This window comes from Poecilia formosa, unplaced genomic scaffold, assembly GCF_000485575.1.
Source record: "Poecilia formosa unplaced genomic scaffold, Poecilia_formosa-5.1.2 Scaffold72, whole genome shotgun sequence".
Lineage (NCBI taxonomy): Eukaryota > Metazoa > Chordata > Actinopteri > Cyprinodontiformes > Poeciliidae > Poecilia > Poecilia formosa.
Window position 1 is genome coordinate 1,546,043 of NW_006800011.1, and position 24,712 is coordinate 1,570,754.

Consider the following 24,712-nt stretch of genomic DNA (forward strand, 5'->3'; position numbering starts at 1 on the left):
TTGCTGGGTGTTATAGGGTTATAGAGCTCTGTGTTATTGTTGCTGAGTGTTGTAGGATTGTCTAAAGTTGTTTGATGCTCAGTGAGTGTTGTAGCTTTGTAGAATGCTGTGTTATTGTTGCTGAGTGTTGTAGGATTGTCTAAAGTTGTTTGATGCTCAGTGAGTGTTGTAGCATTGTAGAGTGCTGTGTTATTGTTGCTTGTAGGATTGGAGGGTGTTGTGTTATTGTTGCTGGGTGTTGTAGGATTGTGGATTGTTGTGTAATTGTTGTTGGGTTTTATAGTGCCAAAGAGTGTTGTGTGATTGTTGCTGGGTGTTGTAGGATTGTGGATTGTTGTGCAATTGTTGTTGGGGTTTATAGTAGCATAGAGTGTTGTGTGATTGTTGCTGGGTGTTGTAGGATTGTGGATTGTTGGGTAATTGTTGTTGAGTTTTATAGTAGCATAGAGTGTTGTGTGATTGTTGCTGGGTATTGTGGAATCATCTACAGTTGCTTGATTGTCAGTGAGTGTTGTGGAATTGCTGGGTGTTGTGTAATGGTTGGTTGGTGTTGTAGCATTCTGGATTGCTGTCTGATTGTTGTGTTTTGTGGCATTGAACTCTGCTGTGTAGTTGTTGCCTGGTGCTGTTGCATTAGAGTCTGTTGTGTGGTTGATGTTTTCAGTTGTGTGACTGTTGCTGGATGTTATAGTGCTATTGTCTGTTGTGTTGTTGGGGTTTGTGAGTTTGAGCTCTGTTGTGTATTTCTTGCTGGGTGTTGTATCATAATGAATTATAGTGCTATTGTTGCTAGGAGTTGCTACATGATGTTCTGCTCTGTCGGGTGTTCTAGCATTGTAGGCAGTTGTTTGATCATTGCTAGGTGTTGCATATGGCTTTGTGTAATCTGAAACAACAGCTGTTAAAAGAGTGTTAGTCTCTGTAGTTACATTTTCCAGTTTTACTGGAGGATGGGTTGGAGATGTTACATTTTGTATGTTTGTCAAAGATGGAGGACTGGTATTACTTGTAGTATTTGCTGCTATGTTGCTTTTGGTACTTTCATTGTTTGCTGTATTTCCATCATTGTTTTTTGCTCCACTGCTTGTAAAGACATTCAGTGTAGTTACGTTGGACACTGCTAAGCGACTGGTGGAGGGTGTAACAGTAGATGTGTCGTAAGTTTTTGTTTCACTGGATGGTAGGAAACTGGTTGAAGGTACAGTTGCATAACTTGGGTGTGATTCAGTTGTAGTTTTAGTGGATGAAATTGTACCATAAGTTCTTGTTTCATTGGATGGTAGGAGACTGGTTGAAGGTACATAACTGGGGGGCGACTTTGTTGTAGTTTTAGTGGATGAAGTTGCACCATAAGTTCTTGTTTCATTGGAAGTGAAGACACTGGTTGAAGGTACATAACTGGGGGGCGACTTTGTTGCAGTTTTAGTGGATGAAGTTGCACTATAAGTTCTTGTTTCACTGGATGGTAGGACACTAGTTGAAGGTACAGTTGCATAGCTGGGATGCAGTTCAGTTGTAGTTTTAGTGGATGTAGTTGTACCATAAGTTCTTGTTTCGTTGGATGGTAGGACACTAGTTGAAGGTACATAACTGGGGGGTGACTTTGTTGTAGTTTTAGTGGATGAAGTTGCACTATAAGTTCTTGTTTCATTGGATTGTAGGACACTGGTTGAAGGTACAGGTGCATAACTGGGGGGCGACTTTGTTGTAGTTTTAGTGGATGTAACGAGGCTTGTTGTAGTTGCTGTTGTCTGCTTGTGGATTGGTCCAGTTGTAGATCCATTGTAGTTTTTTGTTTCACTCAAACTAGCTGTAGTAAACACTGTTTGATTGGTTGATATTTCGGAGTGGACCGTGGCATTCTTGGAAGATTCTGCAGCTGACGTTAAGTTGTGCATTGTTGAGTTGTTTGGTGGAGTGAAACTTGTGTTTGGAGACCATGTCAGCTGTTTTTGCTCAGCGTTTGCAGTCGTGTGGGTCACAGATGTTGGTGAAGTGAGGCTGTTAGTCTGAGTTGGGCTTGTTGTTTGAGGAACTGGAGGGCAACTGTCCGCCAGGAGAACAGCAAGAGTCTCATTAGCTTCACTGCAGACAGAAAAAACAGAAGTTAAGAGACAACTTGGTGGGATTTCATCAGCTAGCTTTGCTTATTTAGGATAATTGCAAAACAAGACAGGAAGTGTTAATTAGGAGTGCATCGATTTATTGGCACCAATTTCCTTAATTTTGGGAGATCGGCCAATACTTACATGTGAAGCTGATCTAATCTGCCTCAGCAAAGGCTTAAAAATCCACCACTGCCCTCTTCTGTACTTTTTCAGTTAACAATGGTCACCCCACTGTTACCAACTCAGCCACTTTCTTATTGTACTTAGCAAAATTTAAGACAAAAAAAAAAACTGACATTGGCCAAAATTGGAATCAGCAGGTCAGGCTTTTTAAAGATCGGTAATTGGAGATCGGCCAGAAAACTGCAATCGGTGCACTCCTACTTTTAATGGTACGTATTGAAATGGCAGCATTATGCAGAATGTAGGGCCGTAACAAAATCTAGCAAACATTAAAATGTATTACTCTTGTTAGCTGGATGTACTGTTACATCCTGTGTTGCACCTCTACGAGACTATAAGTGAAGTCTAAAAGTAAAAACTGAGTTTATTAACAGTGAATTTAACTTGTTTCTGGTGCTTTTAAATGGTGGAAATAATATTTCTTCTCTCTAGTTATCTCAAAGACGGGAAACTTAAACTCAATGAAATGAAAAAACTTTGTCCAGAATTGGTCCAAATTAAGAAAACAAACCATTTTCTATAGTTTTTATCTGGAGTTTTGTGTAAATACAAACCATTTTATCAGAGTGGAGCCAGGCTGACAAACGTCAGAGGGAAGCAGGTCAGCTTTACTCCACTTCAGGTTGGACGCCAACAGGGCGGGACCAGACAAATCCGGAGCGCCACCACACACCACTGGGGCAACAGAGAGTTTCATCAATAAATATATAAACACACGTTCATATATTATTGTTTTTGTATGCATGTGAACACAGTAAAGGCACCAACTCATTCGAGACAGTGAGCCGTCGGTCGTTATGAACTCTTCCTTGTCAATGAGGAGTTTCACAAGTTTACTGAGGGAGCAGCTGTTGACGGGTCCGGACATTTCCAGCACCACCATGCAGCTGTAGAACCTGGGAAACCGGGAAGAGACGATCATAACCTCTGATTAACATTCCCATGTCAGGTATTCAGTGCATTTAAAATCTGTCCAGTTTTTAATCTCACTTTAATGTTTAATATCGTTGAATATATTTTATATGACAAAGATTACCTCAATGGATGATTATTTCATTTATACCAGGAAAAAAACAATCTGTACTTTTATGAAAATTTAATTTTCTCCTGGGAAAATAATAACTTACAAAACACAAGCATAAAAAAAATTATTTGACAACATGAAGTAGGCTAAAAAGTAAAAAAGCGGCATATTGTGGATAAAAGTCAATAAATTAGAGTCTTTTTCAGATTTAAATTACCTTTTAAAAACAACAACCTTCAAGAATACATTAAGCATAATTTTCATTAAGCCACACAATTCTGTATTAAAATATATTACATTATTCTGACATAATATTTTAAGTTAAAATGTTTTCTTTAGCTGTAAGAAGAAATTAATGTAAATAACAGCTTAAAATATCTTTCAGTGTAAATAATCAATATATTCACTTGAATTAAGAATTGAGTTAATAAAGTAAATTAAATTTTCATTGATATTAGGTTTTTTTTTTAATTGCATAAAAATTGCATAAAAATTGAACATCTCTTTAAAAGAAAAGCAAATGTTTACCTCCGATTAATTTCCCCGTAACATTCCAGATGAGTGCCCTGGATAAAAACAAACACATATAGTATGATATTTTTCACCTTGTAGATGTGTAATTTAAGATTATTTGCAGTAAAATTTACCGTGTGTTTTGTTACGATGTCTGAACAGTTTTCCCCCCTGAAACAAACAGTAGTTTGTATATTTAGCTGTTAACCACGTTATATAATTAATAATGGATGTTCTGGTCAAACAGGTTAAACATTCAATAATTATAAAAACTTAATCTGGTGAACAATTCAGAGCAAGTTATTTAATTTGTAGAGTTAAAAGTTGTCACTTACTGTAAGTTCGGTGTGCACACTGAGAGGATGTTAGATTTTAACAACTATCAAACGAGCAGAAAGTCAGTTTCAGAGGATATTTAATGGAACGAATAATGAAAGTACAATAACTTTACATACCAAGTCTCTGAGGTGGATAACTGTCATATTACTGGTGATTTTGATTTTTATAGCATAAAGCTGCCCTGAAAACAGAAAGAGGGATGAGAGATGCATAATGCCTGGTTCACATTCTCACCTTATGATCATAAATTCATAAATAATCATAAATAACATTATATTGGCATATTGGGGCCTTTGTAGGCAGGAAAAAATGAGTAAAATTTCACCAAAAAAACTCAGAAATTCTCTAGGAAAACTCTAGGAGTTTCACAAGAGGAAAACGCTAGAAAAAAACCTGAAATTTTGAGGTTTGTGTCAAAAAATTTCCACGAAAAATAAAAAATTGTAAGTGTGAAAAGTCAATTCGTCTCAGAAATCTTCTAGAAAAAACTTGGAAAATTCTGAGTCTGAAAAGTCAAAAAAAAAAAAAAAAGTTTGGAAATGTTGAGATTGGTGTCACAAATTTTCTGGAAAAACATGGAAATTTCTAGGTCTGAAAAGTGGAAAGAGTGCTAGAAAAAACAGACAATTCGAGATTAATGTCATACACTTTCCAGAAAAAAACTGAAATTTCTAAGTCTGAAAAGTCGAACATTTCCTCAGAAATTCTGAGATTCATCTCAGAAATTTTCTAGAAAAAATTTCTAAGTTTGAAATGTCAAAATATTGCTAGAAATTTTTTTTTCTGGAAAAACATGGAAATTACTTAGTTCCAAAAGTTGAAAATGTTCCACTTTAATCTGCAATGGTTTTATTACACTGTTGTACCAACACCAGTAGTCAATAACTGGAGGAAAATCCAACATTGTTTTCAAAATTTTGCTGCAGATTTTTAGGTCATGCTGTAGGAAATCTAGAGGATTCTTGCTGCTGTTTTCAAAAAGTGAAGCGTTGTTTGGACAAATATTCCCTCTGATTTGTACTTTTCTATGATGTGTAACCAATTAGCATCTTAAAAGCTCAAATAATGAACCATCAGAACTGTTGCTATATTGTTTCATAATTTATCCTGAATAACCTGGGAACAACCTGAGAATGTAGTGACTGAACTATGGAGAATTTATACCTGAAAGTTTGATTCCTTAGTAAACCAAAAATAAAAACCACAGGAATAAACACAAAACGACGCCCAACGTTGATTTTAACTTCTCTAACAAAACAAAAACCAGGATTAAAGATATTTCTCTTGTCTTACTCTCAGTTTCACAGAAAGCAGAGCAGTTGCAGAAACGAGGCACCGTCCCTGAGAAGCAGAAAAACCTTGATGAGAAACATCAGCGGCAGCAGTCGATTTGTTCTGGCAACACGGCAGAATAAATGACACAAACCGCTGCAGGAGTTTGGCGTCTGTTGTGGAGCCTCCACAGAGTTTGTCTCTAAGACAGAACTGGAGGAGAAACGTGTGAAACACAGAGACTGAATTAATCAAACCGAGTGAAACTGGAGTTGCTGCTCACCAGGAGATGTCAGAGGTCCTGTTCGACCTGCAGATTTCATCCAGAGACGACGTGGACGTGCAGCGCACAAAGTCACCACTAGAGGGCAACCCGTCCTCACAGAGCGTTCTTCCTGATGTGGAAGAAAAACAGCAAAATCTTTCATTTTTCTATTATCTTAATCAATTTTCTCACAGATTTGGACCAGACTGAGTTTGATCTTACTCACATTTGCTACTGAATGAGTTGAATGTTTGTGTGTAAAGTTATAGAGCTAGTGTTTACATAAAGGTGGATGTGTTTCCATGTCCAGTTTGCATGCATGCATAATGTTTCATGTTCGCAGAACAAAAGCTAAATGTTAATTTGGGGAAGTGTGTGCCAAACGCTGCATTTCATTTCACAAACTGTTGGAGAAACTTCCAGAACTGTTCTCTGTTGCAATTCAAGCTTAGGAACTAATTTACAGTGAAGTCCTGCTACTCCAACATATGAACAGTTTTGTGACTCAAACGATCAAACTTTGCTTTATTTTGGTCACACAGCTGGAAACATCAGCGGCAGCAGTCGATTTGTTCTGGCAACACGGCAGAATAAATGACACAAACCGCTGCAGGAGTTTGGCGTCTGTTGTGGAGCCTCCACAGACTGCAAAAACACAAAACCTTTCCAAGTGTCTTCGGTTTAGTTTCTAGTGCAAATATTTTAGTACAGTTGAAATAAGAGAAAACTACCTTAAAAGTAACTTTACAGCAAAATATAGTTATGTTATAAGTGAAACAATGTAACCTGGACCAAAAGTCCAGGTTACATTAACATATACATTAATATTGATGAAAAACATCAATATTAAGGAATTGTTGACATAAAACAAGCTATTTGTTCTTGCTGAAAAGTTATCTGTAACTTAGTTTTCTCTTGTTTTAAGTGTACAAAGATATTTGCAGTAGAAACTAAACCAAAACTGCTTGGTAATACTTTGTGTTTTTGCAGTCCAGACATAAATGATCAGAAGTTTAGAAGTTGCATCCTTGATAAAAGGTGTTTGAATTCTCCTAAATGCCTTAGGAAGAAGCTGTTGTGCTGCCTTCACTACCGCAGGAAATCCCAACTCATCTGTCATTTTTTACAAGTGTTTAAAAACTTATAACCTCATGGAGGTTTTAAAATTAAATAAGGAAAGAGAAAGTGGAAAATAAGTAATTGTACTCATGTTTTCTCAACAATATTTGTAATAATTTATTGTATTATTTGTATTTATGATCTGAACCTTCAGAGCCACATAAAGACGGTTACAAAGTCAGCCTTCTATGCATCACAAATCTGGAACAAACTTCCCAAAAACTGCAGAACTGCTGAAACACTGAGTTCCTTTAAATCAAAGTTAAAAACAAACTTGTTTAGCTGATTTTGAACCGTAATAAATGAAACATTAATCAATATATTTGAGGGGTTTTGATTTAATTTTTGTTACTCGTTTCTTAATTGGCAGCTGCATCATGTTTTTATTTTTGTGTTTTTATGATATAAATCACTCTGAACTGCCTTGTTGATGAAATGTCCTGCAGAAATAAATTTAATAGACTTATTTTCCAGTCATGTTCCTGTAACACGTTTGAAACATTTAAAATCTCTGACAGACTCACCGACTCTCTCCACGTTCCCGGTGATGTTTGCCTGCAGCGCCCCTCTGGCGCGCTGCAGCACGTGCTGCAGGTCGCACGGCGACACCGCATGGCTGAGGAGCAGCAGCACGTTGCACAACGTCTGGCTGCAAAACAAAATGCATCCAAACCATTACGGGGAAACACTTACCGGCGTATTTTCAGACACCTAAACGGACTCATCGTTACCTTTCAGTGGCAGCAGCTTTTGCTCTGCAAGTCACTTCCATGACCTGAAATGACGACATTTTCTGGTTTGCAGCAGTGAAAAGTAGAGACGTGTTGCTATGTTTGGGGAGAAATCTCACCTGAAGTTGTCCGTTAGCTTTACAGAAGTGGCCGAATCCTCCCTCATTGCTGGTGTTTTTACAATCAAAAGCTTCTGACACCTGAGTGAAAGATAAATGGAGTTGGTTTCCATCTGCAGCTGAAACTGTAAACCAGGACGTTTAAGGTTGTTGTGTAATTAAATTGTTTCTTTCGTCATTTATTACTGTATTTCTGCAGCTAAAGGCAAAACATCTGCAAAAACACAAAAGGTCGGCGTGCTGAGCTGCCTGGCTCGCTGCAGGTTTGTTCCTCATTCCTGAAAGCTGTGATCCAATCGAGAGGAAATGTTTTTATTGAGAACATTTTTCTTCTTTATTGAATCATGAAGCTGAATAAAGACAAACAATCTGAAGCCTGCAGTGTTTGGTTTTGCTTCAGACCGCTGCATGCCATCACATCTTTGTATTTTTGTCCTAAATTTGGTGGTTTTGTCTTGGAAACTTTGTCTGAAACCTGCTGCGAACAGCGGATTTAGGGAACTTTGACCCGTTTCAAAAGGGTTTGAAACAGAAATTAACTTTAAATTTTAACGTCTCTTAATAAAACCACTCAGGTTTCCTAATAAACTATCAGTTGAGCATCATAAACAAGTAAAGAACAACTGATTTTTATAAACTGAGCTATAAATAGATAAAACAATTAGTAGGAACTCTTGCTCTCTAATACCAAGAAGCATTAAAGGAACATTTCCAAGTTTTTTTCATTGCAAATTATTCCATATTTCTTCTTTTTAACATTTGGCTTTGCTTCAACCTCAAACCCCAACATAAGACTAATTTACTGAGCAGCTTGAAGCGAAGCTGGTTAGTAATCAGCACTGAGATCATCGAACTTAAGGCACCTTAGAGGAACGTAGCATTTTATTTGAAGGGGTGAGAATAACGTCTGTTATGAATGTTTACGGCTGCTGTGAAGTGTAACTTGGGAAATAATGACACTTTTAATGTGTCATCATTTATTTATTCTCCTACAATCGCAGAAGTTCAAATATATTTGACAAAAAGTCACCAGAGGTTCTGTCACATCAGCAAAATTAAAGTTGTACAACGTTATAGCAACAGGTATATTTTTCCTTCCACTAAGTAAATGCACTGAAATAAAAGGTAAATTAATTTTATTTGTATTTTTTTCAGTTTTTTTTACAGAAAAGGAGGAGCAGAGCGGTAAATGTCAGCAGCTGTTGGGTAAGATTGCCGCTAAGCTCCTAGCAGAGCAGGAATGTGCTGCTGATTTGGTTCTGGTGAGCCCAGTTTATGGGAAAGTGTCATTTACAGGAATTAAATGTGAGATTCAGCGCTTCAGAAACCCATCGACACGTGCATGACGTTTTCCTTCTCACCAGATTACTGAGGTCCTGTTCGGTTTTATTGCTTTGCTCAGATTTCACACTCATGGGAATCCAGTAGTAAGCATCTAAAGGACAAAAAACACACAGAGCTGCAAAAATGTTCATTTAAAAGGAAGAGATTGGACAAAAGTGAGTGATTCTTACTTTTGTTGGAACATAATTGACTGATGTTGCAGGTGACTAGAGTTCCTGAAAGACAATAAATGAAAACATTTTGTTCTTTACATGAAAAACTCACTTGCTTTCGTATTTACGCGCTGAATATTCGCTGAATGTAAACCAACCTGATGTGAATAATCCTGCAGTTGTACTTCGTTCTGCAGGCAGAGCTGTGATTGGATGAACGCTGGTGCTTAGTGCGACCTGATTGGCTGGACTTTTATCAGGTGTTGTGGTCCTCACTGCTGCTGGAGACGTGATGTCTGAGGAACCGGTCTCTGAAATAAAACAAATCAGTCAAACTGTGTGACTGTGTGCGACTTTAATTTGATGGACGTTGCAGCAGCAGTGGCGGTCCTAGCGTGTTTGGTGCCCCGGGCCCACATGCCCACCATGACGCATCACCTAAAAGTCTGGCAAAAAGTGTCCAGACTTTTTGCCGAAAATTGTCGACTAAAAATTAGTCGCAGGACAAAAAAAAAAAACAACAACATAATATCAAGCAAATAAAGTAGATATTTATTGTAGATCCAAAACTTGAAAGGGATTATTACGACATTGCATTAGATTAAAAAAAACCTCTGATATTTTGTGATTAATCTCAGATATTTTCTAGAAAATTTCCAACATTTTAAATTCATACTTTTTTTGTAGAAAATTTCTGATATGTAAAAGTTAACGGTTTTTTTCTTTGTAAATTCTGCAGTAGCGCTAACACAGTTTTCTCTTTTATTTTCTCCATTTATCTTTGTCTGATATTAAAAACTGTTCAAATATTTAAGAAATCTGTAGGTGAAGAAACTTCTTCCTGTTCTCACTTCCTGTAGCAGCTAGCTTTGCAGCTATGCTAACATTAGTTTGTAAATGTAAAGAAACAGCTAGTATATTTTAGGTTTTAGCTGTAATTTCTGTGCTCTTCTTTCAGAATAGTGCAGCAGACAACATGTTTGTTCCCCACACAGGAAAAAAAACATTCTTTGTGGCTTCTGGAAATTTTCTGCGGCGTTTCGTTGCTACATCCGTCTGCTGCCACTTCCTGTGCTGAATAGTGAAAACTGTTGCTATTTGGTGGTCAAAGTGGGTCTTTGCTGGAAAACAATGACCACCTCCGCTGTAAATCACAAAAGAAAGTCTCCTTTCTGAAGATGACAAAATAAAAAATGACAAATTAGTTTCTTATAACATGAACTATTGTTTGTAAAGCGTTGTTATCCTCAGGCAGTGAATCCTGTGTTACTGCTTGGTAGGACAGAAGACACAGGTCCAATCAAGTACTTTCCCAAAGAACTCACACAGATTTTCTCCCGTCAATAATCCGATACCAGAACCATCCCTTATATATTTTACATCATGTTTACAAAAGCTGCAGGTTCTGCAGAATCACAAGTATACGCTGCTTTGTGTTGGTCCCACATAACATGTGAATAAAATGTGTCATAGTTTGGTGTGTAAGTAAATTATTTTGTTGCTAACAATAACATTTTTGCCTTCTAAATTAATTTTCTTGATCTACGGAGTCATTAGGATGATGTCCAGACATTATAGAAGTTACCACAAATGAAACTTAAAAAAAAGTATATATTTGTTGAAACTGTCACCATGCTGAGACAGATAATCTGTAAAAAAAATCAATTTCCTCCACCTCCTCCCTGACCTGCTATTGCAGTCTGACGAAATGCGCAAAAACAACCAATCAGAGCCAAGAGGCGGGTCTTAGTGCTATAAATCAACCACGTGAACGCGCTGTTAAATGTGCTAATGGTGGAGAAATAACTCAGTTACAGGAATAACTCTACTGACAGGAAGCTGTACATGGTCATGATTGTCAGCGCTAAAATCCGCCTCTTGGCTCTGATTGGTTGTTTCTAGTCATCACTGGTAGAAGGAGGATACTTGTAACAAACATGTAAATAATGTTTTTTCAGAAAATAACATTTTTTTTTATATTGTCATTAAATATTGACAATATGAAAGTGAAAAACACAGAAAAACAGCCTAATTGATTTCCTTCACCATTTTTCACTTACAATTTCATATTTTTGTAAATGACTCTTCAAAGTATCCAGTTAACTTCCTTTTATACAACGCTGCTGCTGCAGTAGCTGCTGCTGCAGTAGCTGCTGCTGCAGTAGCTGCTGCTGCAGTAGCTGCTGCTGCAGTAGCTGCTGCTGCAGTAGCTGCTGCTCCGGGACTGAGTCCAAACATTTATTTTTAACATATTCCACAGAAAGCTAGTTACCAATTAAAGTAGACTTCCTTTTCTGAATGAACAAGCTCTTGTTCACAAACTTTCTGAACAACTGACTGTACGAACGGCTGTAAACTACTCAATAAAACTAAACAGCTTTATGATGGAACCTGTAGTTCAGGTTTCAGACTGCAGGTTAGGTAGCATGCACTCGAATTAGTGCAGATTTTACTGCACACTCATGACTTTTTGCAGGTCAAATGAGAGACAGAGAAAATTAAACAACTTTAAGTGAAAGATCAGTGTGAAGAAAGTATAAGTACATAATGTGTAAAGGTGAGTCTTACCTGCAGGAAACACTCGGCTGCTTCCTGCTCCACTGGTAATGACTGAAACACAAGATATTGTCTTTATTTCTGCTGCTTTGCACTTAAATACTGTTATTCACGTCTATTATTTAATATTTCCCTGTTACGTCATGATTTCTTTAAATAAATGTAAAGTTAAATATGAATACTTAACTTTACATTGATGCAGGGATAAACACAAATGTTGTAACTTTACTTTATTCACAAATTCACACTTTTTTGCAAGAGTAATCCAGCAAAAAAGTGTGAGCCAGTAATTAAACTGGTTCACAATTGGAAGAAAGGAGGTGAAAGATCCCTGATTTCAAATCTTAAAAGTGTGGCGTTCATCCATATCGGCGTAAATATGGAAGAATGCCACACTTTAATTAAAGAACTAGCATGCTAAAACATCAACTGCTAATATAAACTTCACAAATTTAACCAATATGAAACCAAGGAGAGAAAAATTGTTGAAAGAAACATCATTTTACTTCCACACTTGTTTGTGTTAGTTTATCACAAACAATGGTTGTAACGTGACAAAATGTGAAAATTCAAGATGCATCATTACAAAACATAAACAAAAAAGTCACCTGAATCCACACTACTAGCTGTAGCATTGCTTGGATTTGCATCTCGTCTCAATCTCTTGTGGTCTACAAAACAAACAGACATGCAACATTCAACATGCTCTAAAAACATGCACCGCTAAGGACTTAGAGAAGAAGGTAAATACGTTAGTTGAGGGTTTGCATGCAGTACTTTCTGTAAAACCCCAAGGATAAAACGCAGCACTGTAGAGAAACTCAACGGGACTTTGTTGTTGTCAGTAATCCGCCTTTTGAAGAACAAATGAAACCAAAGAGTGAAAGTGATTGCAGTATTGTGTTGGGGACTTGGTGAAATAAAAGAGTGATACATTCAGTTTCAGCTGTTGGTGTTTTAAACTCCTAATTGTCAGGCTACCTTTAGCAGCTAGCTAAGCTGAGCGCTGTCACTAGGTAGTGCATCAACTGAAGTTTCAGCTGTTACTTATTTTTCCACAATCTTTACCAGTAAAGAGACCATACACAGTTCCAGGAGTTACTTGTACTTTTACTGAAATTACTCTTTTAAGTTTCTGCTTTTCTAACCAGCTGTACCACGCTAACATGCTAACAATAGCATATAAAGAGGAACAAACAGAGATAACTCATGCTGGGTTAGTAAAAGTATTCTGCTTGGTAACTTAAGATAAAAAGTGAGGTCAATTATTAATATTAAATTAATACAGTTTTAGTTGCATCTGTTATTTTTGTCCTTTCTTTCCTCAAAATTAGCTAACTCCAAATTAGCTAGCACTGTTTTCTACTAGCTACTAGCTTATTTTAATTGTCATGTTTAGCTAACACTTATTGTGTTTATGCATACTTTACGAAATGTTTGTTTTGTTTTTCATTTAATAATTAACAATGTATTTGGTGTTTGTTTAAAAAAACGTAGATTTGAAGTTGCTGCTTTTACATCTGAAACTAAAAACATGAGTTTAGTTATTGTAATAAATCAACTGAGCCTTATATTTTGTGTTATTTGGTATGTTTTAATATTCTATAATTTTGATACGGTATTTATTTTTTATTTTAAAATCTTAAAGTTTGAACGGGATTAGAAGAAAGACGAAGAACTTAGCTGTAGCTAAATTAAATGTTCCCTACATGAATGCCTTATTTAAACTGGAACATCAGTTGCATTCATGTAAGATGAGTTAATCTGAAAAATATCCTGCTTTCAGTTACAAGTGCAGTTCAAACATTAGTAAAAAGAATCTGTCATGCATGTGAAAGTTAATAAATATGCCTGTTCTTCTCACCACATGGAAGAGAATGGTCCGTTTCTTTGGCGTTGGGACTGGTAACATCCCAGTGGTCTCCATCCCAGCCAGTCACAGTTCCGTCCTCGCAGGACCTGTGTTCACCCAGGTCTGCCCACATGCGGAAAAGGTACAGCTCCACCTTTCCCACGGCACCTCCAGGTGACCGGTTTCTCTGATGGCAGCCCAGCCACAGGGAACCAGACGGAGGGATGGCCTGAGCGATGACCGTCCTCTCTGCTACCATGACGTGATCAACCTGGAGCATTTAGACAGACACAGTTGGTAGCTCCTCACAGCTAAAGGTTTGATCTTCAGAAAAATGCTATTATCAATAGAAATTATTCAATATTACTGTGCTAAAATTAAATGAACATTAGCTCATCCCATCTCTGAAGTCTACAAATAAATCTACTCAAGGAAGAGAAGAATTACTCAAGTAAAAAAGCACTAAAGCTACTCTTATAAGTACATTTTTTCCCAAAAAGTTACTCAAGTAAATGTAACGAGTACTACCCACTTTGGTGCTAACAGTAGCCTATTCATGCTAGCAAGCTTAACGTGATATCGGCATTAGCTAGTCATCATTTAGCTAATATTACCTGCATCCAACGGCATTAATCAACTATCAACAGTTAGTTTGAGGGAGAAAACGGTGAAATTTTCTTTGCCTTTTGATAATATTGCTGCCATGATTCTAACACACACCTGCGCAGCTCCGTCGCACATTTTAGGGCTCATGATGTGTTTAAAGGCGGCTCGGAAAAACACGTTACGACATGTTAGCAACATTAAACAGTTAATGTTAGGATTAAACAGTTTAAAAAAAGTGCGGGGGACAGAGGGCGCAGATGCGGGAAGTGCGGGATATACATATACAAAACATCATAAGTATGTTTTGTTGAAACATGTATTATTGAACTGTAATGACGATTTTTTTCCCTAAAGTATCTTGAGATGACATGTGAATAAATAATCTTAGCTGAATTGAATTGAAAAGGCCAGAGCACAACAACAAAAGCTTAAATGGAAGTACAGTAATGCTAAAATGGAAATTATGCTAAAAGAGAAGTTATGAGAAACTTGCTAGCTTAACTTCTGTAACTTAATAACACAACAACAAAAGCCACAACTATACTAAAGTGGAAATTATGCTAGCATAACTTCCTTTCTGGCTTTTTGTTGTTGCGTTGTGACTGTTGCTGTTATGAATTTTGCACTTTGTTTACCCTTCTGGGCCACTGTACATATCGTTTTTGTCAATATGAAAAAATATAACTATTGGATGGTTTTAGTTTCTTTCCATGAATCCCCCAAAACCTTTGGAAAAAAGACAGAAACTGTTATCTTGCAAAAGATTATCCACCTTTCTATCAAAATCTGTTGATATAAGATCTAAACAAGAACATATCAGGATTTCTTTAAATTATTTGGATAATGGAGGAACCGTTTTAGGCCACTCTCAAACTTATTTTAGAGAACTTTTTACCAGATGAGCCCCTAAATGTTTTGATAGCTAATTGTTGCTAAAGATTCAATGTTTGAATCTTCAAAGCAGTAAAATTTAAAATGAAAGTCCTCCAGTTATTGACTGGTATCCCTTACATATTACTTTAAAAAGGAAAGTGTGTGAAATGAAATATTTCCATGGCACCAGGATTTGTTACACCTCAAAATTATGCTCTTCTATAAGTTTTTCCTGCAAGATCAGGTTGATGTTGTAGCACGATAAATCCATGTTACTTTTGCTTTGGTGACAAATTTGTTTATCAAATTTACCAGAGCTAAATGCTACAGTGGATTGAGCTACAAACACATTTTAGTATTATGTAAAGTTGAAATATAGTAAGCCACATGTCTTCCCACATATTTGTGCTCAACTTGTTAGCACCTGTAAGCTAGCAGGTAGGTTGGATGTAATAATGCAGAGGTTTAAGCTAGTTAGCCTGCCAAGCTAAAACTGTAGAGCTAATTTGTCTTTTGACCTTTTATAAAGTCTTACTTTTTTGCCAATTACTCAAACACTTGTTTCACCAGTTGTTAGCATTCAGTTTGTTAGCAAACACAGCAAAAACACAAAATCTTTTGGCCTAGTTTCTAGTGCAAATAACTTGCTGCACTTGAAATAAGACTAACTTAAAAATAACGTTTCAGTAAGAAATATGAGCTTGTTTTAAATCAATAATTTATTAATATTGCTGAAAATCTACTTTTTTATTATTAACAATGATTATTTCACTTTTAACAGGATATTTCTCCCAAGTTGTAAAGCAAATAATCTGCCAATAGAACTAGTAATTTTTAATCAATATTAAGGAATTATTGACTTAAAATACAGTCATATATCTTGCTTAGAAGTTACATGTAAGCTAGTTTTCTCTTATTTCAAGTTTACTAAGAAATACTGGACCAAAAATACTGTAAAAATACAGTTTCAAGATCTTTATTGTTTCATTGTTGCTTTCAAATATAGTACATTGTTATTTGATAGTGGTATTGATCAATAGTACTCCAGGTGGCTGCTTTTTCACTATTTTTCATCAAAAATATTAATACTACAAAAGCAGCCTTAAAAAGCATTATGTAAAACGAAATACTTTTTAAAATGTGAATTAAATCGTTAGTCTTAGTAGTTTATTAGTGAATATATTGAAACAAAGCTGCAGGTTTTAGTGAATAATAATATGTAAAGACTGTAATATAATCACCAGATTTGTAGGTCACCATCTAGGTAGGTTCAGTTCCACCTCAAGTGTGCTTGTATGTACAGTCTCCTTATTTTATTGTGTCCTGGTTTTATACCGCCCATATTATATAGCAGCAAGAGAAAACGATAGTGACAAGTGTTACTGTTGGCACGCAATTTGTCATTGTTGGTATAATTTCATTGACAAGTTTTGCAATGAGGAAAACTTCAGCACATATTTGATATTTTCCCTCCACAATTAATTATTGTTTTATTCTAATTACAAAAGAATAAAACACAAGCGCACATAGATCTACCTCAAACCAAAATGGGTTAAAGAACAGGATTTTATCATTTTTTAAAGCATATAATCTTATTTTACTACAAGAGTACTAGTTTTATACTCCTACGTGTCAAGCTAGCTTTCGCAGCTAGCTGTGCTAACACTAGCATCACATGAAGCAAGACGTTTCAGCTTTTTACTTATTTTTTCCCCCCTCTTTTATGTTTCAGTCTTAATCAATAGAGACCATATAGTTCCTTGAGTCATTGTTTTAGTTTTAGTTTGTTTGTTTTTTTGAGTTTCTGCTTTTTTGACAAGCTGTAGCAAGTTATGCTAACGATAACATATAAAGAGGAACAAGCAGGGAGAACTCATACTGGGTGAGTAAAAATGTTATGCATGGTAACTTTCAAAATAAAAATAAAAACTCAGAGTCTAATCTTATTTTACTCAGTGTTACCTCCAGGCTGAAGATATTTCTCCGTACGTCCCTCCTTAGACACACCCTGTGCCACTCCATTGGGGACATCTTGAACGGAAACCGGTGCTGGACTTGCAGTAACCATCCATAAATTGTTTTGTCGTCCCCTTCAAGAGCTAAATTGGGGTTTGGTGTCCGGACTGAGCTGTAAGAAAAGGCCACCCAGGGTCCAGGGACAACCACGCGAATATTCACACATACAGTCATCTGGGAAAGGCTTGGGATGGAGATCCTGTCCCGAAGGGCCCAGTGGTCTTCACAGCCATTTACTACTGCCTTAATGTCTCCGAGGAAATATCCGTCCACTAAAAAAAGACAGAATTAATGCAAAATTAAGGATTTTAATAGACATGGTTAGTGTTAGCGATAATATAAAGTGCTAAAATAAAAGATTGAGGTTAGAGCTGGGCTAATCGTAGCTACTAAACTTATTATCCAAGCTTGTAAAAATAGAAAAGCCCTCGGGGTTTAAACTTTATATGTCTCGTTAAAGTGCGCTAACTGTTAGCTTTCTTAGCTAAACGGCGTAATAACATGCTTTTTTTCACTTTTTCTCTGCTCTCAACCCACCTTGCAAAAACATAAATGGCATTACTTATTAGTTACTCCATAGCTACCAAACTTTCTAGCCTCTAATCACAAAAAAAAATTATATGAGCCATTTTGTGGAGCATGCAAGCATTTTTATGGAGTCAGTCATAACATGCTGGTGAAAGCATTCATGCTAATGCTAGCCTGATAACTAAAATAAGCATTTCAGCTAATTCTTCCAATAATAGCCATGTTTATAATACTGAATGGAGTAAGTCAATATTGGTCAACATGATAGTGATACTCCACATGCTACATTTTAGCTAACCTTAGTATTGTTGCTAATTTTCATCATCACAACACCTAAATTGTTTCTGACTGATGTGTACACTTTGGGACTTCAGAAATTTAAAATGTTTTGGCCAGAATATTGGGGTAAAGAACTGATGCATGTCTCCAACAGACATCATCCAGATGGATGTCTGGATGATGACCCAGACATCATCCAGACATCTGGGACATCATCAGATGTCAAAATGGGCTTTCCAATAACCCTAAGCAATGCTAAAGTGGTTACCAAGTGGCTAAAGGGCAACAAAATCAATGTTTGGCCATCACAAAGTCCAGATCTCAGAGAATTTGTGGGTAGATCTGAAAAGGTGTTTGTGTGAGCGACTTGGCCTACAAATCTAACCCAGTTCCTCCAGTTCTGTCAGGAGAAATGGGCCAAAATTCCTGCCAACTATTGTGCGAAGCTTATGGAACGAAACCCAAAACATTTGACCCAAACAGTTTAAAGGCATCGCCACCAAATGCCAAGAAAATTTTGGAGATGTAAATAAATAAATCCCTGATACATTCCTGCTCCCAGTATTGTGGCATTTAGCCAATAGAAATAATGTTGGTAATTCTAACTGGGCGTTTTCTCTGATTGAACTTCAGATTGTGCGTAAAAAGCTGTCTTTGTTTTTATTTTTATTAAATTCCTGGTCATATGAGCCACAGCTAGAAAGCTACTTTTCCTACTGAGTTCAGGTTGAATAAGGGATTTGCCCATGGGAGCTATCTATGCAAACACTGCTGCGCACCACTAGAAAAATCGAGTGATGCCAAAATTTAAAAGGAAGAACACATCCAGTATATCCAGTGTCATCCCCCACATTTAGAACACAGTAACTCTTTATTTTTTTCTCAAAGGTAAATATTCATGTCAATTCAAATTAATAACACTGAATTGACAACTGTCAATGGGTGCATTGATGAATGGACGCTGTTTTGTGTCCATGGCAACAAAAAACCCTGCCAGACAATAATGAGGGATAAGTTCTCTGCTAGTTCACACTCAGATCTGTTTTTCTGTGAAATCGGATTTTTTTTGCGTAGTTCTAAAATAATCGGTAAAACAATATTTGCCATGTGTATGTGATCTCCTGTGTGAACTTCAGGCTACCTTAAAATGTCCCGCATGCGCAGTAGAGGGCGCAATGACGTCACACATACGGCGCGAATGTTTTTCCAACCGCCATAAAGAAGAAGAAGAAGAAGAAGAAGTGCTCAGTGTTTGCGGAAGTAAAGGTGGATGCTAATGGTGGAGCTTAGCTTACGATTTTAAAGTTGTTGTCCGACCGGAACCAGCACATTAACAGCTCAGTCCTCATTATCGTCCGCCATGTTTGTTGTTTTTCTTCCCGCTTGAGCGGATCAGAACCAGAACAGTGACGTTTGTCGAGTATCAATGACGTTAGGTTGGATGAATGCGGTCAGAGCCGCACAGATTCAAATCGCATAAAAGATCAGATTCGTATCGGATTTATAACCTCAAATCCAAATTGTTCTGGGTCGGAATCGAAAGAATCCGATACAAGTTGTTCAGACTGTCATAAAAAGATTCGATACATGGAAAAACCGGATTTGGATCACTAAAGGCTGCACTGAGCATAGCCTTACTTGCCTTAAAACACCAAGCAAGCTTTATTTTGTCAGTTGCTACACAAATAAAAGTGCTTTACATAGATCAGGAGAACTTTCTGCGGAAGAGACAGATTTCCATAATATTGTAAACATTCCTGTATGCAAATATAAATGCAATACGTTGGGTTTTCAGGTTAAACTTTTTTCCCAGGTGTTTTATTAATTGTACATAAACTTTTGCTCACCTGTGGGTGGAGCGGCTGCTGCCAGGAAAAAGAAGATGACTGGATGGAAACAAAGCCGCCTTCTCCATGTTGCTTCAAAGAAAAGGCCAAACATCCTCCTGGAAACATTACAACATAATATTTCCAACTCTTTACATTTCTTCCCTCCTTTAACTCTCAGTTATGTAATCAATTCAAATCAATGGTCACGTTTTTTTGTTTTTGCATAGCTGGAACTGTTGCTCAGCAGCTTCCTCTTTTTAAGCTCTTCCTCCATTGTAATTGGTGTTTCTATAAATGGTCAGAGCTGTGGGAAGCCTTTTTCACAGCTTGAAAGATGAAACGGTTGAATATTATCCGCGCTTTTGTCTGAATGAGGTTCTTGACTTGAGGGCCGGGGAGGGGAGGACACTGGGGAGTTGGGTTACACCTCATGATATTCACACCTTTCAAAGACAACTTATTGTTTCTAGTACAGTTAGGCTGCTACACATCTCAGTTCACACTTTTATGCGATGCTTTTATGTGGATTCTGGGTATTCAAAATGTTTAACTATGTTTGTTCTAACATGGAAATGAAATATGGCAGATACAGTGACTTGAAAAAGTAACAACACTCCTTTATTATTACATTTCTAAGCTCCAAAAACCTTTTTTCTCCCCTTGGTTGTTTTTTTTTTGGACGCAATTCCAACTTGATTGTTTATTTCTAGAAAAAATATAAACAAAACAAAAACTAGATCTTTCTTACAACTTAGATGAAAAATAAGTTATCTAAATCTGATCTTACAAGTTCAGGAAGTGATCAAAAAGCCATTTTACAAAACCTTCTGTTGTTACACCGGATATTTGACAAGCATAAAACATTTCCACCATGTTCGCCTTTGTGTTCTTAATTTAATAAATTAACATGAAGATTTAAAAGTTAACAAAGTAATACCAACAATTGTAATTACCAAAAAAAATTCACCGATTTTTGTATATTTTATCTGTACAAATAAAACTAAATTGATACGTTATTTAAATTACATTCTGTCACATTAAAACCAAAAAATGTTTATCTGGATTTTAAGGGATGAACCAAAAATAAAAAACTAATGCCTTTTTGTAATTAATATGATTAACAGTTTTTCACATTCATTTACAAATAAAAATCTAAATTGCACAAACTTTTGATTATTTAGATGACCTCTCAGCAATAAAAAAGTTAATTTATTATCACCAGAAATTTGTGTTGTTGTCCTTTCTTTTCATAATTGAAAACTACTTTGTATTTGTATTTTACACAAATCCAAATTAAACAACAGTAGAGTAAAAGTTTCGATTTTTATGCTGGAGTAAAAGTACTTTAATTAAGATATAAACTATTTAGATCATATTTTTCAACACCCTGAGCAAACAGAACATGCTAACTAGCATGCTAACACAGCTAATTGTTGTGATTTGAAGACAAGAGATGTTTTAGAAAACAACTTGTCAACTCTTTAGGGGTTTTTTGAAGAATTAAAACGTTTGCCAAAATAATTATTGTATTCTCTATAAAAACACATAAAGAACCAAATTTATAATGAGTGTCTGGTGATAAATTATTTCTGTGACTCTGATTTACTTGAACTTAAAGGTTTTTTAATGATTATATTAAAACAGAAGCTGGGATCTTGCCATAACATTGGAAAATGAAGAGCATTTTAGGGAACAAATCTTTAAAATGTTTATTTTCTTTTAGACTCACGTCTGTTTTTGTGTTGCGCAGAACGTAGCTGCCTGTTATGTAAACACAGGATTCAATGCAGTTCAAAATGTTCAATCTTATAAAATCGATTAAATTTTGGAAATTAAACTTTTTGCACTTTGTGAGTGAATTTTCATCAGTGCAGACAGAGCACCTGCATAGAATAATATGACTTAAGGTAACTTTAAAGTAACTTTGCATTCATTATTACCAAATAACTAAAAGTTGACTTAGCATTAAAAGTGTCATTATTCACTAAATAAGGCAAAATTTACACTTTTAATGGACTTTTAATTCAAAATTTTAAAGGAACTTTGCATTTAAAATGTCATTATTTAATGAATGACAGTTTATAACAGTGCTATGTCAGTCTTAACCCTTCAAATAAAGTGTCACCAAATACTTTACATCTGCTTCTATAGATTTAGTGAATTTTCATCAGTGCAGACAGAGAACCTGCATAGAATAATATGACATAAAGTAACTTTATTATTGCACCATTAGAGTAAAATACTTTAAATTTGTTTCCATAGATTTTCTTTAGATATCTGTATTCTGAATGTATGTTTATTCAAGACTCGGTACTAAATGAGCTTCTTGTTTGGGGCAAAAAGGCATCAAGAAAAAAAAATTATTTAAATCGTGCAACTCGTCTAGGATCTCATTTGGACCAATTTTCTCACCCACTTTAGGTTCTATGGGTTCTATATCTATGATACAGTTCATCAAGTACAAAACAAGTAGGGAATTAATTACCTTTCATGTCATTTCAAAGTTAAAGTTATTTTCATGGCTGAACACCAATAAGTCCAGATTATTTAGTCTCCTCACATCATGAGGTCGGCAGCAGTGATTTACATTCTGCACAAACTTTGGTGCAGATGGAAAGATGTGTCACATTTTAGAATATTTTTATAATTCCTACCACTAAGTCTTGACATTTCTTAACATTTTGAAGTGTTGAAAGGCTAATCTAAACATATATGCAAAAACATATTCAGGACAAAGTTTGTTGGCTGGATTTTAGAGACTTGAAGGATATTTTTGGTTTTGTAACGCTGTCCTGTATTGTGTTTAAATTAAATCTCCGCACATCAGATAAATGTTATTCTCTTTTGATCAAAATCTCCCTGCATAAAAAGAGATTTACTTTCTTTATGCTTTAATGTCACAGCTAAATATTAAAAAGATATTTAAGATAACCTGCCCTGAAAACCATATTTTATCAAATATTTCCGTCTATTTTCTAGTGCAAAGACAAAACTAACTTATAAGTAACTTTTCAGCAGGATATATGAGCTTCATTAAGTCAATAATTCATTAATATTAATGAAAAAGTATGTTTTACTGGCAGATTATTTCACTTATAAATATTGTTATACTCCTATTTTTTCATTAATATTAAGGAATTACTGACTCCTATATGTTGCTATAAAGTTACTTTTGTCTTATTTCAAGTGTACAAATAAACTAAAAATACCTGGTAAGATTTTATGTTTTTGCAGTGTAATGCTTTGAGATTATCTTTTGTTGACAACATAAAATAATCTGTTCCTTTTCTACTTTCCCCTAAATTTCTCACCTACATATGAAAAAGTTTTGAAGTTTTACAAACTTCTTACCTGATGGTGTTTGTCTGGTTGTCTATGAGTTAACCTTTGAACCCTATGGAGGAGGACTTGATATCTTCTCTCCGGTTCGCACACGTCTCTCCATCTTCCCCGTCTTCACACGTCTAGGATGAATCCAAGTTTCACACGCTCCACATTTCTCCTGAGTTTCTCTGTCCAGGATCCACCTGCGTCTGAGCTGCGATGTGGTTCAGCAGGCGGGAGGCTCGTTTGAGAGAGAGCTGCGTTCAGGAAATCAGAAATCCTGAAATGCAAAATCTGCCTGCAGGCCACTGGGGGCAAAATAATGAAACACACCCAGAGAGGGAGGAGAAAGAGAGACAAGGAGGACAACACGTCTGTCTGTCTGTCTGTCTGTCTGTCTGTCCTGCAAAAACTAAATATTGTCTCATTTTTCTTCTTTAGAGAGCAAATATCTTCGTACACTTGAAATGTAAGACAAAACTAACAAGATATAGAGGCTTATTTTAATATTGATGAAAAAGTCTTAGTTCCACTGGTAGATTATTTAATGTACAAGATATTTTTCCCATATTAAAAGTGAAATAATCTGCCAGTAAAATTACAACTTCTTGTTGATATTAAGGATTAACTGACTTAAAACAAGCTGCTGTATCTTACTGAAAAATTACTTGTTAGTTTTGTCTCCTAGAAACAAAACAAAAATACTTTGTAAGATTTTGTATTTTTAATTATTTACCTTTAAAACAAAAATACAAAATCCTACTAAATATTTTTGTCCAGTTTCTGGTGCAAATATATTATTATACTCGAAATATTAGACAAAACTAACAAGTTATTTTTTTTTAGCAAAATATAGCAGGTTGATCAAACTATATTGATGAAAAATTACTTGTAAATTTAATTTATTACAATAAATTTTTCCTGTATTAAAAGTCAAACAATTTGCCAGTAAAACCAGAACGTTTTAATCTATTTTAAGGAATTATTGAGTTAAAACAAACTCCTGCATCTTGCTGAAAAGTAATTTATTTTCTTATTTTTAGTGTACTATATTATTTGCAGTAGAAACTAAACAGAAATGCTTGATAAGATTGAGTTTTTTTCTTTCTTTCTGTATGGCTGGAAGGTAACAGCTGGTAGTACAGGATGCAGGGTCAGGCCCTTCCTTCACACGGTGTTAGCCTCTCGGCGTTGTCTCAGTGTGTGTGTGTGTGTGTGCGTTTGTTTGTAATACCTTGTGGGGACGATTTTCCTGACATATACTACGTTGTGGGGACCAATTGCTCCTCGTGGGGACCGGAGCCTGGTCCCCACAAGGGGAAACCCTGTTTTTGGGTCAGGGGTCAGAGTTAGGGCTAAGGTATGAATTGAGTTTTGGTTGGTTAGGGTTAGGTATGTGATGGTTAGGGTTAGGAAAAGGGTAAAGGTCAGGTTTAGGCTGTAGAAATGAATGGAAGTCAATGGAAAGTCCCCACAAAGATAGCAACGCAAACATGCGTGTGTGTGCGTGTGTGTGTGTGTGTGTGTCGGGATGTTTGTATAAGCTACAGAATCAGTTGGAAAGAAAAAAAAAGGCAGAAAAATTCCCCATGTTGTCAAGAATGAAATGAGGGAATTCAAGTTGAGGAACCAGTCAAACCATCGTCTCCTTGGCAGGAATCAGACATGAAGTGAATCAAA

The 24,712-nt window shown here is 36.0% G+C and overlaps 1 protein-coding gene across 1 annotated transcript; it reads right to left on the bottom strand.

Annotated features, from left to right (window-relative positions):
- Positions 1–2: 2 nt before the first annotated feature.
- Positions 3–23,277, bottom strand: LOC103140573 (mucin-5AC-like; the record flags this gene model as incomplete). Its single annotated transcript, XM_016673218.1, has 22 exons — positions 23,060–23,277; positions 19,727–19,824; positions 17,019–17,344; positions 13,590–13,848; positions 12,334–12,396; positions 11,738–11,779; positions 9,328–9,480; positions 9,188–9,232; positions 9,035–9,108; positions 7,674–7,754; positions 7,555–7,598; positions 7,348–7,472; positions 5,723–5,834; positions 5,594–5,652; positions 5,461–5,508; positions 4,284–4,348; positions 4,164–4,207; positions 3,963–3,999; positions 3,844–3,881; positions 3,060–3,187; positions 2,846–2,966; positions 3–2,085 (listed from the first exon to the last, which is right to left on the bottom strand). Coding segments are annotated over exons 2-22 (4,041 nt in total), but the record flags the coding sequence as incomplete, so codon positions are not given.
- Between the last annotated feature and the right edge of the window lie 1,435 nt (positions 23,278–24,712).